At 39.6% G+C, this 20393-nt stretch overlaps 2 protein-coding genes across 3 annotated transcripts in view; one reads left to right on the top strand and one right to left on the bottom strand.

The window, feature by feature from the left end:
- Window positions 1-20393, top strand: part of CDC73 (cell division cycle 73) — a 164717-nt gene that overhangs the window by 76088 nt on the left and 68236 nt on the right. The window lies entirely within an intron of this gene.
- B3GALT2 (beta-1,3-galactosyltransferase 2) overlaps window positions 17113-20393 on the bottom strand; it is a 54672-nt gene continuing 51391 nt past the window's right edge. For both annotated transcript variants that reach the window (XM_060774539.2, XM_060774538.2), the window contains exon 2: window positions 17113-18847. In XM_060774539.2, coding sequence (XP_060630522.1) covers window positions 17456-18718 — 1263 coding nt within the window. In that variant the 5' untranslated portion in view covers window positions 18719-18847 and the 3' untranslated portion in view covers window positions 17113-17455. The remainder of the gene's footprint in view (window positions 18848-20393) is intronic.

The following is a 20393-nucleotide window of genomic DNA, read 5'->3' as shown; positions in this document are numbered from 1 at the left end:
ATACTCTCACCCAACCTTTTTAATTTGTATGCAGAACACATCATGCGATGTGCGGGGCTTGATGAATGCAAGGCTGGGGTGAAAATTGCTGGAAGAAACATTAACAACCTCAGATATGCAGATGACACCACTCTGATGGCCGAAAGAGAGGAGGAGCCGAGGAGCCTTCTAATCAAGGTGAAAAAAGAAAGTGCAAAAGCTGGGTTGCAGCTAAACATCAAAAAAACCAAGATTATGGCAACAAGAATGATTGACAACTGGGAAATAGAGGGAGAAAATGTGGAGGCCGTGACAGACTTTGTATTTCTAGGTGCAAAGATTACTGCAGATGCAGACTGTGGCCAGGAAATCAGAAGATGCTTACTTCTTGGGAGGAGAGCAATGTCCAATCTCAATAAAATAGTAAAGAGTAGAGACATCACACTGGCAACAAAGACCCGCATAGTCAAAGCCATGGTATTCCCTGTAGTAACCTATGGATGTGAGAGCTGGACCTTAGGGAAGGCTGAGCAAAGGAAGATCGATGCTTTTGAGCTGTGGTGTTGGAGGAAAGTTCTGAGAGTGCCTTTGACTGCGAGAAGATCCAACCAGTCCATCCTCCAGGAAATAAAGCCCAACTGCTCACTGGAGGGAAGGATACTAGAGACAAAGTTGAAGTACTTTGGCCACATCATGAGGAGACAGCAAAGCTTAGAGAAGACAATTATGCTGGGGAAAGTGGAAGGTAAAAGGAAGAGGGGCCGACCAAGGGCAATATGGATGGATGGCATCCTTGAAGTGACTGGACTGACCTTGAAGGAGCTGGGGGTGGTGACGGCTGACAGGGAGCTCTGGCGTGGGCTGGTCCATGAGGTCACAAAGAGTTGGAGACTACTGAACGAATGAAATACAACAACAACTGCATTGAGAAAGGAGAAACTGCAGTGATCAAGGATTTATTTACACTATAGAAACAATTCAGTTTGACACCATTTTAACTTGTATTGTTCAATGGTGTGGAATTTGGGGATTTGTAGTTTGGTGATACACCAGCCCTCTTTGGCAGAGAAGGCTCGAGAGTTTGTGAAAGTGTATCTCCTGTCATTCCATAACATTGAGTGATGACAGTTCAAGTGTTGTGAAACTGCATTAATTCTGCAGTGTAGATGCATCGATGGTCTGTCTCTCATAGTTGTTGTCCAATGTCACAAAGCCCCAAGAGATCGGTTTTTGAACAAATTAAATGTCTCATTTAGTAAATTGTTCTACAACAATTGTGTGGTTCCAATGCCCTTGACCTACCGTATAAGACAACCCCAACTTTTCCAGTTAAAATATAGAGTTTGGGATATACTCACCGTATAAGACTACCCCTCTTCCAACACACACCAAATAAAATTTTTAAAAACATCAGATTTGATTTCAATATGGTAATTTTCCTATTACTGTACCTCCTTCTCTGCCTCTCAGATCTTGCACATGCGCACCCGCACCACTTCACTGCAGTCTTCAGGAGTGAGATCTGAGAGGCAGAGGAGGAGGTATGGTAATAGGATACAAGGACGGGCCAGATAGGTAAAAGAGTTGTGTTTTTCTGGGCCAAGAGCCACTCTATCTTTTTTTTCCATACCTCGGGTGCCCCGGATGCCTGCAGCTTGCTCCACCCTTCACTTACACTTTCCCAGTGAGGCGCCCCTTTACCTCACCATCGGGACAGTATTAAGTCCATGAATCCTGATGAATGGATTTTCTTCTACCATACTTGTACAGCGTCGCCCTTAATGCTTTCACATAGTCGCTGCATACGGCAGGGGCGCGGCCATTGCCATTTTTGAGCTCCCACCACAATATGCAGCAACCGCAGATTCTCCAATCCGGATTGGAAGTTTCAGCACCCGCTCTATAAGATGACTCCCAGCGTATAAGACTACTCCCGCATATAAGACGACTCCCATGCTTATACTCCAGCGTATAAGACTACTCCCGTGTATAAGACTACCCCCGCGTATAAGATGACCCCCCACATCTAAGACGACCCCCCACGTATAAGACGACCCCTGACTTTTGAGAAGATTTTCTTGGGTTAAAAAGTAGTCTTATACGCCAGAATATACAGTATTTCCTTGAAATAATTTTCCATGCTCACCCTTTGGAATTTTTTCTATGATTCATGATGATATGAATGTTACTTTGGTGTAGATTTCATTTTAGATATGGAGTTTGTCCACCATTTTGATTAAAATTATAGGAAAAGAAGATGAAGAAAGGTTATGAAAAAGAAATGTTACTATGATAGTGGAGCCAAGTCTTTTCTTTCTAGATGCTGACCTTTTAATACAAAAGTCTCAATTACAATTATAGTACAAGACAGATTTTCTGGACTGTGGCTTGTTAGCGGCTTCTTCTCTGTGATTGTTGGGAAATTGTGGATACATATTTCTATAGTGACCTAACTTCTTTAAAATGTTTTTTTATTTTGGACTAGCCGTCCCCTGCCACACGTTGCTGCGGCCCACTCTGGTGGTCATGGGGGTTCTATGTGGGAGGTTTGGCCCAATTCTATTGTTGGTGGGGTTCAGAATACTCTGTGATTGTAGGTGAACTATAAATCCCAGCAACTGCAACTCCCAAATGTCAAGATTCTATTTTCCCCAAACTCCACCAGTGTTCACTAGGCTTGGGCAATCCATGGTTCTAAATGGTTCTAAAGTACTTACAAAACTAAAGTTCTGGTGGTGAAAATTTCAGAACTCTTAACAAAACTCTCAAAATTTCATAATAAATAGCAGTTCCTAATTGGTTCTGTCATTAAAATCACCAATAATAAAATAATAATTAAATTTTGAAAGTTTTGTTAGAGTTCTGAAATTTTCACCACCAGAACTTTAGTTTTGTAAGTACTTTAGAACCATTTAGAACCATGGATTGCCCAAGCCTAGTGTTCACATTTGGGGATATTGAGTATTCGTGTAGAGTTTGGTCCAGATCCATCATTGTTTGTGTCCACAGTGTTCTCTGGATGTAGACGAACTACAATTCCCAAACTCAAGGTCAATGCCCACCAAACCCTACTACTGTTTTCTGATGATCATGGGAGTCCTTTGTGCCAAGTTTGATTCAATTCCATCATTGGTTGAGTTCAGAATGCTCTTTGATTGTAGGTGAACTATAAATCCCAACAACTACAACTCCCAAATGACAAAATCATTTTTTTGAGTGAAGATTGGGTTGTTATGTGTATCGTTTCCAAATTTGGTGCCAATTGCCCCAGTGGTTTTTGCGTTCTTTGAATACCACAAACGAACATTACATTTTTATTTATATAGATTATGATTATTATTATAACTAAACAATTGTCTGGGAAGGCTTTAGTGTTGGTTTACTTCCACTTATGGCCAGCTGTGAGGAGAGAAGCTCGATGAGCCTATGCAAAATCTGTGGCATATTAAAAAAAGGGCCAAACCAACGGAAGACTTTAAACCTATTGAAGATTGGGTTGTTAGGTGTATTGTGTCCAAATTTGGTGCCAATTGCCCCAGTGGTTTTTGCGTTCTTTGAATACCACAAACGAACATTACATTTTTATTTATATAGATTTGTATACAGGTTTTTTCCCCTGTTTCTTGAGAAAGAAAACCACTGCAGGCATTTAAGAAACAAACAAAATGTGGTGGTCTCATGTGTGTTGTTCCTGCAGAATGGGAAAACAGTTCCTGTAATCCAATTTAAAAGCTGCTAGTTATAGTTAAGCTTTCCTTTCCCTTGATTTTGGCTCTTGAATGAAATTCAAACACAGCAGCTTTGGTTGAAGCAACAGTTCTTACAATTGTGAATGGAGAGGAGGGTGGTTCTTTGTGTATGTTTAAAAACAAAATATGAAATGTAATTAGGCATTTAGTAAGTATTGTAAATTCAGAAAAGAATACAGTTGTCCCTCCACGTTTGTAGAGGTTAGGGGGACAGGATCACTACTAAATGGGAAACCACAAATATCTAGGCTCCCAAAACTTTAACTCTTGATATTTAGTGCCAGCCATTTGTTTTCACCTTTGGAATGAATAAGCATGAGTGCCTTGAAGAGCCTGTGCTTCCTTGTTTCAAAAGCAGAAGAATATAACCAGGCAGAATGGCAGCCTCCTGTTTTGCCTTTCAAATGAACGAAGAGACTTGAAAGGCCTTTTCCAAAAGCAGAAACAGATGGCTGATGGGTTACTCTGCCTCCAGCTAATACACTTGTTGCCACTTTTGCATTTAGAACAAGTAAAAAGAAGAGAAAGGTGTTCCCCTTTGCTCTTTGCGGATGAAGTGCTGGGATTTGTAGTCCCATGATATCTAGTGGGACACATAATTTCTATCCAAGTCCACTTTGGCAGGAAAAACGAAATGCAAAGATACAGAATGCCTGGCTCGGGGACAATGCCTGGCTCGAGAGCAGTACGTGTGAAAAAGATCTTGGAGTCCTCGTGGACAACAAGTTAAACATGAGCCAACAATGTGATGTGGCGGCAAAAAAAGCCAATGGGATTTTGGCCTGCATCAATAGGAGCATAGTATCTAGATCTAGGAAAGTCATGCTACCCCTCTATTCTGTTTTGGTTAGACCACATCTGGAATATTGTGTCCAGTTCTGGGCACCACAATTCAAGAGATATATTGACAAGCTGGAATGTGTCCAGAGGAGAGCGACTAAAATGATAAAAGGCCTGGAGAACAAGCCCTATGAGGAGTGGCTTAAGAAGCTGGGCATGTTTAGCCTGAAGAAGAGAAGGCTGAGAGGGGATATGATAGCCATGTATAAATATGTGAGAGGAAGCCACAGGGAGGAGGGAGCAAGTTTGTTTTCTGCTTCCTTGGAGACTAGGACGCGGAACAATGGCTTCAAACTACAAGAGAGGAGATTCTGAACATGAGGAAGAACTTCCTGACTGTGAGAGCCGTTCAGCAGTGGAACTCTCTGCCCCGGAGTGTGGTGGAGGCTCCTTCTTTGGAAGCTTTTAAACAGAGGCTGGATGGCCATCTGTCAGGGGTGATTTGAATGCAATATTCCTGCTTCTTGGCAGGGGGTTGGACTGGATGGCCCATGAGGTCTCTTCCAACTCTTTGATTCTATGATTCTAAGTCCTGTATCATGGAACAGATAGTCTAAATTACAGAGCTGTCTTGGCTTCTTACATAACTTAAAATCCTGATTGTTGTAAGATGTAGTTGCACTACAACCAGAAACTGTTTATTACTACCACTAGGGCTCAGTATAAAAATAATATAATATTTCATTTTGAACATTAGAAAGCACTCTTCCTTCTAGCTGTGTACAACAGCTAGTGATGAAGGAAATTGGAAAAGGTCTTTGAGAGAGAGTCTCAAATATTGCCAGGTTATATAGAGAGGTGTTTTGACCACAAGTTATGAAGGCTTTAAATGCTGCATTTTAAATCAGGCTTGGAAATTGACCAGAAGTTAGAACTGTTAGGTAATATTAGCATAATATGCCCAGTTCGCAGTTTAGCAGCCATATTTGGGATTGATTGCAGTTTCTGAACTGCCTTCAGATGGAGTTCTTCATATATAACACATTAGAATGATCAAATATTAATGTGTCAAGAATGCAGGTTAATGGGGTCTGCCTATCTTTTTTTAGCTAGGGAAGTTGGTGAACTATTCTAAGCATGTTGAAGGTTTTCTATGCCTCAGTGAAAATCCAAGCTACCAATAATGGTGCAAAAATATCTCTAAATACACAGTATGATGATCTTTCAAAGAGAATGCAACCCCTTCCCCAAACATATAATTAATTCAGGCAGATGAACTATTGACCAGCAGCAACTCCAGATTGAACCTCTGTTTATTAGCTTTTCATCTAATCTATAACTATTGTTATGCAACAGTTCATTTTTTTTGCCTCGCCTGAATTAAATGAAAAGCAGAAACTGCATATTTTTCTGGGTTGTTGTAGGTTTTTTCGGGCTATATGGCCATGGTCTAGAGCAGTGTTTCTCAACCTGGGGGTCGGGACCCCTGTAGGGGTCGTGAGGGGGTGTCAGAGGGGTCACCAAAGACCATCAGAAAACATAGTATTTTCTGTTGGTCATGGGTTCTGTGTGGGAACTTTGGTCCAATTCTGTCGTTGGTGGGGTTCAGAATGTTATTTCATTGTAGGTGAACTATAAATCCCAGCAACTACAACTCCCAAATATTAAGGTCTGTTTTTCTCAAACTCCTCCAGTGTTCACATTTCAGCATATAGAGTATTCGTGCCAAGTTTGGTCCAGATCCATCATTATTTGAGTCTACAGTGCTCTCTGGATGTTGGTGAACTACAACAACTTCAAAAATCCATGGTCAATGTCCACCAGATCCTCCCAGTATTTTCTCTTGGTCAAGCGAGTTCTGTGTGCCAAGTTTGGTTCAATTCCATCATTGGTGGTGTTCAGAATGCTCTTTGATTGTAGGTGAACTATAAATCCCAGCCACTACAGCTCCCAAATGACAAAATCAATCCCCAAACCCCACCAGTATTCAAATTTGGGCATATTGGGTATTTGGGATTTGAAAATACATCCTGCATATCAGATATTTACATTACAATTCCTAACAGTAGCAAAATTACAGTTACGAAGTAGCAATGAAAATGTTATGGTTGGGGGTCACCACAACGTGAGGAACTGTACTAAGGGGTCGCGGCATTAGAAAGGTTGAGAACCTCTGATCTAGAGGCATTTTCTCCTGACGTTTCGCCTGCATCTATGGCAAGCATCCTCAGAGGTAGTGAGGATGAGGATCCCCAGGTTCTGCCAGTCAGCTTTTGTATGATATTGTTTCTAGCACCCACTTTTTGCTTGATGTTCAGGCAGTGTTTCTTGTAAGTCAGAGCACGGTCCAGAGTGACTCCCAGGTATTTGGGTGTGCTGCAATACTCCAGTGGGACTCCTTCCCAGGTAATCCTCAGAGTTCAAGATATTTGTCTGTTCTTATGATGAAAAGCACACGTCTGTGTTTTTGATGGATTGGGAATCAGCTGGGTTTCCCTGTAATAGGCAGTAAGAGCACCTAATACTTCGGAGAGCTTCTGTTCAACCAATTCAAAGCTCCCTGCTCGTGCAGTGATGGCACGATCATTGGGCATAGATGAAACTCTCTGTCCCTTCTGGCAGTGGCTGGTCATTTGTGTAAATGTTGAACATGGATGGAGCAAGCACGCTTCCCTGAGGCAGGCCGTTCTTCTGTTTCCGCCATCTGCTTCTCTGGCCCTGGAAGTCAACAAAAAAGCTCCTGTTTTGTAGCAGGTTTCCTATGAGGCGGGTGAGGTGGCAGTCCTTTGTGATATTATACATTTTTCTCAGGAGGAGGCGGTGGTTCACAGTATCATAGGCTGCTGACAGGTTTATGAAGACAGCTCCTGCGATCTGCTGCCTTTCAAAGCCATCTTCTATGTGCTGAGTCAGGTTCAGCACTTGCGATGTGCAGCTTTTGCCTTTCCTGAAGCCAGCTTGCTGTGGAATCAGACAGGGGTCTATTTTTTCCATAATTCTATGCAAAATAAGTCTCTCCAGAACTTTGTAGAGGTGGCACAACAGGGAGATTGGTCTGTAGCTTTTTGGATCATTACGGCCTTTGCCTGGCTAAAAAGGGATGATGGGAACCGACTGAAGTTACTATCTGTGTAATTCCCCCCTTGCCCTCCCCAACACCTTTTTTCCTAATTTTAACAAGTTTCTAAAGGCCTTGATGGTTGCTGTGTTGATAAGACTTATTCCTGCTGTAGCCTGAGGGGAATGGTTAATATGCAGCCATTTTGAGTTGCAGATCAGTTAGCTCCTAAAGTCAACTATGGCCCCACCATCGTTCAGATGGCGTTATCGTTCGGCTGTCAGATTTTAAATACTTTGGAGAGAGCTCTTATAACGGTTGCCATGGTGATCGCATGAAGGCAACATGGTAGTTTCATCTATATCCGTATTTGGCCAGATCCTTTTATAGTCATTTAACTGTGAAAATGTGGTACCATTGTACAGCCAGGTTACATTTCTTTGATCTGCACCGCCATAAATGCAGGGTACAATTAATATTTCCCTCTACAAATGAAAATGTACTTGCATATTAGATACGGCGGGCCTAGTGTGCCTTTGCCTCTCTCTTTTAATATTCATTGACTGATTTCTGTATAGATTTGCTTGGAAATTATCAACCTACTATTATGCTTTCATTTTAGTTTCCTTCTCTGGTATTACCTCTATTCAGGGGTATAGTTTCGTATGCCTGCAATCACAGTAATTGCAAAGCCATTTGAGACTTTGACATCGAAATGGACTTCCACCTTTCTCCCTTTCTGAGTTTCTTTTTGTCCCTTGTCTGATTTGAGCAAATGAATAGACCTTTTGGAAGATGCTATGCATATTAAGAAAATATGATGTTTTATCTTATTTGGTTAAGTTATTGAAGGCTACATTTCTGTAGCTAATTGGTTTAATTGGACAGCAACACTCCACATATAATACTGCACTAGCTTTGCTTATGTTCATTGCTCCAAATAGCCATGTTGCGTATGGGCAGCATTCCTGCATTTAATGACAGACCTTTTTCTTGGCCATATTGTGAACATCACGAGAGAACATTTCAGCAAAAGATGCTTGAATACTGCAACATTTAGTCTACCATATTTCACCACATAATAGTTGCGGTTGTATGCTATTTAAAAATAGAGGGGTGCAACCATTATGCAAAGCAAAAATATATTGTGTCTAATATTTGCCGGTTTTGGGTTTTTTTTTTTTAAAGAAATACTTGTCTTACCTCCATCCCTGGTCAGATCCTCTCCTTCCCTCTCTCCCTCCCTCTTTCTTTCTTTTTTTCTCCCTCCCCCCCCCCCCCCCCACCTTTGACCTCTCAGAGTTTTCCACTGTATTTTTCATCCATAAAATCCATAATATGCCCCGGAGTGTGGTGGAGGCTCCTTCTTTGGAAGTTTTTAAACAGAGGCTGGATGGCCATCTGTCAGGGGTGATTTGAATGAAATATTCCTGCTTCTTGGCAGAATGGGGTTGGGCTGGATGGCCCATGAGGTCTCTTCCAACTCTTTGATTCTATGATTCTATGATTCTAATATGGACCAAGACATTAGCAAATACAGAGTGAAATGAGACACAACATAAAAAGGAATATGATTACCATATTTCACCGCATAATAGTTGCCATGGCGTAATAGTCACCCCTCTTTCCTGATCCTAAAATTGTCACATAGTTGTATTAATACCTACTTCTCTCTCCTCCCTTGAAAAAAAATATTTTCCAACAGCCAGTAAATTTTAGATATATAGAAAATGTCCCTTTAAAGTAGTGGTTCTCAACCTGTGGTCCCTAGATGTTTTTGGCCTACAACTCTCAGAAATCCCATCCAGTTTACCAGCTGTTAGGATTTAAGAAACAAGGAGAGAGAAAGGATTTTTTTTCTAACAGTTTCCTTTAAAGCAGTGGTTCTCAACCTGGGGTCTCCAGATGTTTTTGGCCTTCAACTCCCAGAAATCCTAACAGCTGGTAAACTAGCTGGGATAGCTCAGTGTCTATGCCAGAGTTTTTAAGGTTGGCTTTGAGCCCATCTTTAAATCTCTTTTCCTGTCCACCAACATTCCGTTTTCCGTTCTTAAGTTCAGAGTAAAGCAACTGCTTTGGGAGACGGTGGTCAGGCATCCGGACAACGTGGCCGGTCCAGCGGAGTTGATGGCAGAGGACCATCGCTTCAATGCTGGTGGTCTTTGCTTCTTCCAGCACGCTGACGTTTGTCCGCTTGTCTTCCCAAGAGATTTGCAGGATTTTCTGGAGGCAGCGCTGATGGAATGGTTCCAGGAGTTGCATGTGACGTCTGTAGACAGTCCACGTTTCGCAGGCATAGAGCAGTGTTGGGAGGACAATAGCTTTATAGGCAAGCACCTTTGTCCTTATAGACAAAGCACATTGTCCTCATCTAGAAAGCATTGTTTACACCCCTATGCAGAGTTATATCAAACCCCGATTTGGGTTACATGTGCAAAATTATACATGATATTGCAGCAGTTACAAAAATATCTTCAGTATGAAAGGTTGTATCCACCTCTGGACTTCTGCTTACACAAAAGAGAAATCCAGAATGGAGGGAGCTATTTTTCCTCCTCTCTCCTGTTTGCCCTCCCAAATCCCCTCAACTTTTGTTCATGGGGATGGTAAATCTTCCATACCATGTTTTCACTGCCATGGTGGACTTCAGGCAAGAAGTCCACCATGCTGCAAGTTTCAGTTGGGATTTCAGACAATAATGAGAAAAATTATAATCTCTTTCGCGGTTTAATCTAGTTTCCAACAACAATCAAAATAAGGTTCAGAACGAGTCTCAGAGTTAGTGGAATGTCTTATGGGGAATGGTGTTCAACAGTAGGAGCTATATGAATGGGCTCCTCTATACATTTCAGAAACTCAGTAAATTGAACTGATTTCCCTACACCCTTTTTGCTATTGGACATAGATGTTGTCTCGGCAAAGGCAAGCATAATTCATTTCAGAAGCTGCAGTGGGGGGTTGTGGCCTAAATGCAACTGCTAATCCCAGCTAGAAAAGATCCTTTAAATCAATTGCAGAAAAGTAAATCAACACTTCTCTAAATCCCATTGATTCAATTGTGGCTTGATGTATAACATCCATATAACTCTACTGACCTTTGCTTCAGTGCAACAGTATTTAGGCATCTTGACCCTTGATTTTAAAACTATAGACCCCATCAGCCTCAGCCAGCATTATCAGGAATTATGGTAACTGTGGTATAAAACGGCAAGCAAGCACCAGATTCTCTAATCCTGGTAAAGTGAGTTATGCTTAATACATCTGATTAAAGTAACATTTCAGTAATCTACTGAATTCAAAGAATGTTTAGTGAGTTGAAATTACTGGAGCACACTGAACAGTACATCCTCTTACAATTGGCTACATATATAATATGTGAAAATAGCCTATAATAATTTTGCATTCCAATTCATTTAAGAAGATAATTGCCTTCTCGCTGTCTCCAGAGACCAGGATTTGCCCTAATGAAATAAAGAGTAGTTAGAGTTAATAATAGCTTTCTTCTTTCAGCCACCTGTGAGCCAATATATGAGAAAGCTCCGAAAGACTCCATAACTACTGGCCAAAAGCTATTGTGGATTGTTATGTGTAGTAAGGGTGAACTACAATATCTGGATATGGTATCCAGTAGCAAAGTGGAATGAAAAGATAGCTTGTTTTGGTAACATAAAATAAAAAATATAGTCTAATGGGAGAAAATTTAAAATGCTTAGTAGAATGAATGGCAACATAATTAAGATTAATTCACACAATTGTGTGCTTTGGTGGTGGTGGTGGTGGTGGGGTTGTTGTTGTTTAGGATTTGAAGATGACATCAACTCTTGAGTTTACAAATAGGGTAGATATACCATATATACCTGCAGAACAAAAGACCTGGGAAGGTAAGGCTAAGTAGAACAAAAAAAAGTGCTAAAGTTTGGTACATTAAAAACATTAGAAGAAAATGATAGCAATTTACAAGGAATGTGTTTCAAGGAAATGTGCTTAAAAGGCCATCTTCTCTCTGAAACATTCTTGCTTTAAGACTACCAGTTGATAATGAGATAACAGATATGGGTTGTTGTAGGTTTTTTCGGGCTATATGGCCATGTTCTGGAGACAATTTTTCTCCTGACATTTCGCCTGCATCTATGGCAAGCATCCTCAGAGGATGCCACCTCTGAGGATGCTTGCCATAGATGCAGGCGAAACGTCAGGAGAAAAATTGCCTCCAGAACATGGCCACATAAACCGGAAAAACCTACAACAACCCAGTGATTCCGGCCATGAAAGCCTTCGACAATACATAACAGATATGGTTCTTCAATCTACCGGTGTATTGACAAAAGAGGCTCTCCCTGTCCCACATAGTGTGGTATATCTATATTCGGTAGTATCAATACGTTTAAAATCCTAGTTTTCAGTATGTACACATGTTCTATACCCTGCTAGGAAATACACATCCTTGAGGCATCAGAAATTATGCCGATTATACTTAATACTCAATCATGTTCCAAAGATTGAGCTTTCTTACTTTCATGTCAATAGAGATTCATTAAAAACCGGGTTAATATTAAACAACCTTTTGTATATATGACAAGCAGAGGCAGATAATGGCTGTTGCTTCATAATTATATCTTATCTTTATTAGATATAATCCATTCCATTTCATTCTAATCCTCCATTCAAGAAAAATACTACAGAAGTCAGATAGGTTAAGTTGAGAGAGACTTAAGTGGGTGAACTTGATGACTGAGCAAGAACTTAAAAGCGTATTTTGAAAGTCTAGGTCCTGTCTTTCAATAAGTGCAAAACACATTTTTTTCTGTTTATTTTATAAGAGAACAAAGGCAGGAACATTAACATTAGTTGCCACATACCTACAGTTGTACTGGAAACCTGAATTCCTTCAGCCTTTTCAATCATTTATCGCAATTATTGCAGCAGATGACAACAGCCAGTGATGACAACATAAGTTACAAAATAGGTAAACTAAGGTTTCTGATAAGATAAGAACTTTAATGGCAAACACTTTAGATCTTTTTTTTTTTGTATTCAAGTACAGCTAATTTTATTTGAATCTAACCCATTGAAGTGGGAAAATATTTTCAAGAATAATAAGCAAATTTTCTTTTCTTTTCTTTTCTTTCTGCTGATATTTATGATTTTTTTTTTTTGGTTTTGCAATTTTTCACATTTAGGACAATTTATTATAGTTAGAATGAGCAACATTCTTATGACTGATCTGTCATTTTTTGCTGCACCAAAAGTCCTATCAGGCTAATCTAGTTTTAGTAAGCAGTTTTGCTTGCTATAAAATAAATTTTATTCTGTAGCGATTACATTTTAGTAAATAAAATATTTTAAATTTATACAATTTGTTTTGGGTTAACTTGTAAATATATTTTGGTAGCTTTAGGGATCTGCTGATCGCTCCTGACACGTAAATGAGTCACCGCAATGAGTCGCCCTTGGGCTGAGAATTGCGGTATATAAGCGAAGTAAATAAAATTGTGGTTATTCTATATATTTAGTAGGAAGTCATATTGCAGACAAAGTATTATTTTTAACAGAAACTGAAAGTTACTTCTGGTGTGAGAGAATTGGCCGTCCGCAGTTTCTCAAGTCGCTCCTGACAAAAAAAAAAACCAAACAAAAACGATCTGTATTGTGGTTATCACCTAGTGTTCAACATTTGTGCTCAAAGAAACATTAAATAATTGAGTAGTGGCACTATATTTTTTCATTTTAATCTATCACATTTGGCCTGGCCTTTGGTTTTAAATGTTTATATGTTACTGTTGATTGCTTATTGTCTATTTTGTTCATGTGATTATGATTTATATTGTATTGATTATTGATGTTTTATTTTATTGATGTTCTGTTTATTGATGTATTGCGGGCTTGGCCTCATGTAAGCCGCACCGAGTCCCTTGGGGAGATGGTAGCGGGGTACAAATAAAGTGTTATTGTTGTTATTATTATTATTATTAGTAGTAGTAGTAGTAGTAGAGAAAAGGGACATTTTGTTGTTGGAGCAGGGAAGGGAAAGCTGTTGCCAGTGCACTACTCACTTGTGCTCCAAAGATGTTCTAATCTATATGAGTGCAGTCAGCATCTTTCAGTAAGGTAGAGGGTTGTCCCCTGACATTAAGTCCAGTCATGTCTGACTCTGGGGTGTGGTGCTCATCTCCATTTCTAAGTCGAAGAGCCGGCGTTGTCCATAGACACCTCCAAGGTCATGTGGCTGGCATGACTGCATGGAGCGCCGTTACCTTCCCGCCGGAGCAGTACCTGTCGATCTACTCACATTTGCATGTTTTCAAACTGCTAGATTGGCAGAACGAAGGTATCCTTCAGTACCTCCACTTAAAAAAAAAACCCTCTGTACTTACTTAGGTAGGCTTTAATGAAAGTATCATTCAATTCCAAATGTTCAGTATTAAAGAGCAAAAAAAAATTCTTTTCAGACTAGGCACAACATTATGAATCTTAATTTGGATGTACCCAGGCAATAGCAGTTTTGAAGACATATTTATGCAAGTTAGATTGATCATAGACAGGAATACAGTAATGATATTTATAGCAGGATCTCTTGAGAAAGATGATGGACACATGTCAGTTATTGTGAAAGGCTCCTATATATTTTTCCTTAGCAGTTTTATATTCTGATTGTTTGCATCTTCTGAACTCTTCCTACCTGAAAAACAGAATTTACTTGATCCAGTGAGAGCCCTCACTTTTATGTGAAAATAACATTGTATTTGGACAACCAAACAGGGAAAATAAAAGGTACATTTAGAGATCAATTTTAAGCAAATATACTGCATTATTGGTTTGCAACCTGTAAACTACCCCTTGGGCTTTATATACATGTGCACATTTCTGCTAATTTATTTATTTATTTATTTATTTGACTTGTATACCGCTACTCCCAATTTGGCTCGGAGCGGTTTACAGCAGTAGATTAAAACAATACAATTAACTTTAAAATACAATAAAAACAAGAACAGACATAGTCCCAGGTTATTCACCCATCGAAAGCTTGTCGGAAGAAAAAGGTTTTACAGGCTTTCCGAAAAGCAAGTAGGTCTCGGATAGTTCGGGTTTCAACTGGCAAGGCATTCCATAAATAAGGGGCTACAATCGAGAAGGCTCTCTGCCTAGTAGAGGACAGATGATAAGTCCGGATGTTGGGGACTTCAAGCAAATTTTGGTCTTCGGACCGAAGTAATCTCTGGGGTTGGTAGGGGGATTAGCGGGCCCTCAGTTATTCTGGCACCAGACCATATAAGGCCTTAAAGGTTAGTACCAGCACCTTGAAAGTAATCCGGTACTCAATTGGTAGCCAGTGCAGCTGTTGTAGAATTGGGGTGATACGACACCTTGCCGGTACCCCGGCGAGCAGACGAGCCGCCGCATTTTGCACTAGCTTCAGTTTCCGGATCACTGACAAAGGAAGGCATTACAGTAGTCAAGCCTCGAGATGACTGTCGCCTGGATCACCGTAGCCAGGTCGTTCCTAGATAGGTAGGGAGCCAGTCGCCTAGCCTGACATAGATGGTCCAACAGTATGGCCATTTCCCCAGAGTATTGGAGTTCCTAGCAACCCCACATTGGGATGAAAAAGTTGTCCCTTTTCAGCCATATTCTAATGAGTATATGTTTCTGCACCAGATTATTGACAGTGTATCAGTGTTTAATGTGTACACAGCTCTTTAAATGTATTTTGTGTTCAGGACCAAGAATTTAGCATAATGCTCAGTAATAGCCAGTATTCAAACTTATCTCTTGAGATGGAGGGTTCTGATTATTTAAACTAAATCGTTCTGTACCTTTTGAGAAAGCTTACAGCAATATAATGTAATAGGCAACGGTATTGATTTTGATTAAAAGTTGGCTGATGTCATCAATACTGCAGTGTAATGAAAAGAGCTTGGGAGAATATTTATAATGAGACTAGGGAAACAAGTCATCAAAATGGCACCTTTCTGTGATGCCTTTAGACTTGCTAAGTAGATTTCCCTGAAACCTCATAGTTGGTAGGGCAAAGGGTTCCCCCAATGCTTTATAGGGTCTCTAAAAGTACCTTAAAAAGCAAAGTATAGTTATGAGAAACTGAGCAGTGATTTAACATTAAAGACAATTTTTGCTTGCAGGCCCACCATAAATGTAGCAGAACCATTGTATGCAACTCTCCTATGTATGTTTTGCTCCTTTATTCAAGGAAAGGGGAGATTAGGGCTATACTGGTATACTTTTTCTCTAATATGAGATAAGGAATAATGCAGTATATGTCACTCAAGCCCATCAGCATGTATCATTGTGTCCTCTGCTTGGGGAGAGTAGCACAGAAGCACTAAAGCATCTCTTCCTACAAACCCTCCAGGAAGTTAAGATCATCTGAGGAGTCCCTGCTCTCGATCCCGTCTGCTTCGCAAGCACGCTTGGCGGGGAAGAGGGACAGGGCCTTCTCTGTGGTGGCCCCTCAGCTGTGGAACTCCCTGCCTAGGGATATTAGATCAGCCCCCTCCCTCCTGACTTTTCGGAAGAGAATAAAAACCTGGCTCTTTGAGCAAGCATTCGGAACATAGATAGTCAAGCTTGAGATGGAGAATGACCCAGGAACGGCCAAGATGATGAAACGGATGAGGATTGGAATGAGAGGATATAGCTCTTTTTAAATTGTTATTGTTATTGTCTTTTTTGTCTAAATGCATTTAATTGTTTTGCTGTTGTATTGTATTGATGGCATCGAATTGTGCTGATATGTAGACCGCCGTGAGTCGCCTGCGGGCTGATATGGGCGGGATATAAGTGATGTAAATAAATAAATAAAAAATAAAGCATTCCTTCCATTGTATGGAAACTAGTTTGCATGTCCACATAAAGACCCATTGGTTGCACATAATATCATGAGATCACATAGTAGAGCATAGGTCTGTGTACACAATATTATTTAACAGGAGTAAACATTTATGAAAGTAAGATGTTACCACATTGTAAACTGCATAGATGGACTACTTCAGAAAAGAGGTTTGTCATGTCTGTCACATTTGAAAATAGAATCACATGTAACACATTAAAAAATATTTTTTTCAATGCAGTTCATTCAGTTCTGGACCTCCCCCTCCATGTTCTAGCTTGCTTCTCCTCTCCTCCCCAAATTTTGACAACTTAGTAATATAACATCAGTTTAAAAATTCCAGGATGGTATGACATGTTGTGACATGACAATACATCGTTGTTTTCAATAATGACAGGTTTTATTTTAAACTTTTCACTAAGAACATTTCAGTGCACCAAGTTATGATCAGTATGAAATGTTGCGTCCCACTTGGACATTTTTGTTATACCAAGAATTTACATTGGTGTTGAAGCGTGTCCTCCCTTATCTGAATATAGTGCCCCTGGAAACAATCCATTGGAAACAATCCAATTTCTGCACAAGATACCTTTGAAATTGACACATACATTTTTGTTACCTTATTGGTTCTAAAGTTAGAGACCATTGTTGGGAAAAGTAGGAGCAATGTAATTTAAAAAGAAAAGAAAAGTAATATAGAATATTAGAGCAATTAATTTTATTGGCACATAAATTAGCAATTGTACCACCAAACTGTGCATGCTTATTATTGCACATTAACACAAATATCTTGATCCCATTTTGAAAACCTTTTGATTAATACTTCCGTCATACAATTTTCAAGAATTAGATTTTTTTCCCTTTTAAATTTCCATTTTAAATTAAAAAAATAATTTTTAAACATCATTAAGTGCTTGGTTTCAAATATTGTCCTACTTAAGCACAGCATTTCCCCCTCTGTACATGCTTTCAGCCATTTTTTTCTCTTTTTCATCTTTTTTTTTACAAATTGAACAAGGAATACATCTAGGAAGAGGGTCCCTTCTAATGCAATTTACGGTGACGGTATTTGCCTGCTTTTTCTTTTCCTGTGTTTGCACAGGCGTTGTGCTTATTCTGTTGTAAATGGTTCCAGTATTTCATCAGCTCACTGGGCTGGAACTGATGGGAGGTAATTAGGTGACTGTATTTACAGCTGGAATAAGAAACTCGCCAGTGATTGAAGACAAACTCATTGGGTGGGGGCATTGGGTCAATTCGCAACTTTGCAAGACAGATGCCCACATACACATCCTCTAAGTGCAAACGTCTGATACTTAGTGAGACCTTAAAGATTTTTTCAGCTAAATCTCCAGAAAACACATAGCCAGTCCCAGAACAGAAGACAGGGTAGCGTTCACTTGGATAAAGATCAGGTGGCATATACCACTTGCTGTCTTTGTTCCGATTGGGTGCGTAACCCCGCATTAGATAGCCTGTGAAGTATTTGTGCCGAGGAGGCAATTCTGGCTTTAAAAGCTTGTGTATTAAATACTCTGTATTGACAAACATGTCACTGTCCGTTTTCATAACATATGGAACATTTGGGCAGTAGGTGGCAACCCAATTCATTCCCATAAGTGTTTTGATTGTCAAGTTGTAGTAAGTATCTAAGTATTCTTGTTGGATAATATCATGGTATTGTCTACTTTCCTCTAGGATAGCTCGCTGGCGGTATCCATTTAGCTTAATATTTAAACCCAGTAAAAAAATCCGAACAATTTGGATCCCGGGCGCCAGGCTCTCATTCCCCCAAGTTTGTCGAATTGCTTGTCGAGCTTCCACTTGGCCTGGTTCTGCAGCTATGAGCAGTATTAGAAATGGGCTTTTCTCTTGGCATTTTTCAGGCTCGTTGATGATATACTTAAAATGATATAAAGTTGGGTGTCCGGTACCTTTCGCATTGTAAATACTCCCATTGGCGCTGAGTGTATTCTCTAAACCAGTAACTCCTTGAGGTGATAAGTCTGTGTTGTTGGAATTAGTCTGTGGCCTGAGGGTTTGAGGGATTGCATCCTTCCAAATGGTCCTCAAAGAGCTGTGGTTTGTTTCGCTTCTCGTCGATCTAAATCCCCGTGTAGTATAAGCCACGGGGTTTTCTTTGAATCCAGCTCTTCCGGGCAGCCAGTCATGGTGATTAAAGAAAAGAAATATAGCAAAAAGGAACACAAGAGAGAGTAAACCAATGAAGTGGGTGCGAAACAGGGACCGTTTGGTATTCCAGGTCATCTTGACAAAGCAGCAATGCCTCCTTCTCCACTGAAGCATGTTGTAGATATCCAGTAATGGGGTGTGAAGATGATTGTAAGAGATGCTCTCTTGGTTGGTGTTTTAATCCACTGCTATTCCTTAGAATTCTTCCTCCGTTGTAGACAGATCATTTTTGAATGACTAGTTCTGCAAAAGTTTAGAAAAAGTTTAGTAAACAAGCCTTTGATATTTCCCCATCCTCTTGTATGCAGCTTAGAAAAAACTACAGGAAGAAGAGACAAGCTTTAATAATCATATAAATCTATTTTTCATGATCTATTCTAAGTAAGGTTGAATACTTCTTCCCATTTAACATCTGAAAGACAAACCTGAAACAAACCCTTGCCCACTCTACAACATCCTTAACCTCATCCCATTTTTATTATCCAATTTTTCTTAAGTTGTTCTTACATCTTGTTCATCTGCTCACAGGTGTGTGTGTGTGTGTGTTATAAGGAGGACGAGTAAATCCACAATACAAAATGAAATTCTTTACTTGGAGGTTTCAAGCTTCCTATCTTCTGAAAACCCGTTGGACTCCTGACTGTGGTTGTTAACATTTAAAAGAATTGCTTTTAGTATTTCCACCTTTCCCTGTATGTTTTTTATCGTACTGTAAAAAAAAAAACTTGTTTGGTTTTAAAAACGTGAGAGTGAATTGAATCAGACCAACAAACAGCAAATGTGAGGTGGCAGTGAGGTTCTCAGGAAAGGCCAATTGTAAAGGTCTTTGTACCAGATGGAAGGTTTATTGGCATTAATTAAAACGGATTTGATATGCAGTAGGTACTATGTCTCACCGTTGGACTCCCTTTTTGCAAAACGGTCATGTATTGGTAGTTGGACAGACGGCGCAAGGTTGATTGTGGCAGAGTTCTGTTAGTCACAGTACATTGCCCGGCTTGTTTCCATTGGCCCCTGCTGCGTTCAGAAAGTCAATGCAAAGTTGTGTCTGTCAGAATTAATTTTCAGGGCCCAGTAGTCTCACTGTGCCATCTTCAGACATTAACAAATACTGAACACTTTCATATACTCATAATGCTTTTAAATCTTTCTCTCTAGGACAGATTATTGCATTGTTTGAATGTGTTGTGCTGTTGAAATAATTGTTTAATTTTAGGTTTTGTCCTTCATTGGAGATTTTAAATATGTACTTGTAAATATGAATGGATAGCATAATACTTGGAATGAAACCACTGAATTTTGTATCAGCAATTTTGTCTTATTTCATAAGCCTGAAACTGTAAATCAATATTCATGTAGAAGATGGAGTTGGAAGGTTTTGTGTGCTCTCTGGGCTCTAATCCCAACTTTAGAATACATTTTCATATTTTATTTCCTTTTGGTGTTGAAAAAGAAACACAGTGTGGCAGTTACATAGTACTAAATATTAACATTCAATCACATCTTCTTTCAAATGAGCTTCTAGCCTCATGATATGCAATCATTTGTGATTTCCATTTTAATTTGTTCTAATTTCCTTAAAACCCCTATGGCATTGATTAGTAAAAAAATATGCTGAGAGAGATCTATTTTTTTTTAAAAAAGGAAATCTATAATTTATTTGATGTCTTTTGCTATCTCTCTAAGACAGTATTTGGATTATTTAAAGAAACAGTGATGTGTTGCATAAGTTGGGGCATCTTTTGTATATATCTATCACCTTTAAAAACTGGCACTGAAAAGAAGAAAT

Source organism: Anolis sagrei, chromosome 4, assembly GCF_037176765.1.
Source record: "Anolis sagrei isolate rAnoSag1 chromosome 4, rAnoSag1.mat, whole genome shotgun sequence".
In the NCBI taxonomy this organism is placed as follows: Eukaryota; Metazoa; Chordata; class Lepidosauria; order Squamata; family Dactyloidae; genus Anolis; species Anolis sagrei.
Note: the sequence above shows the minus strand (reverse complement) of the source record. Positions and strands in the feature narration are given on the sequence as shown.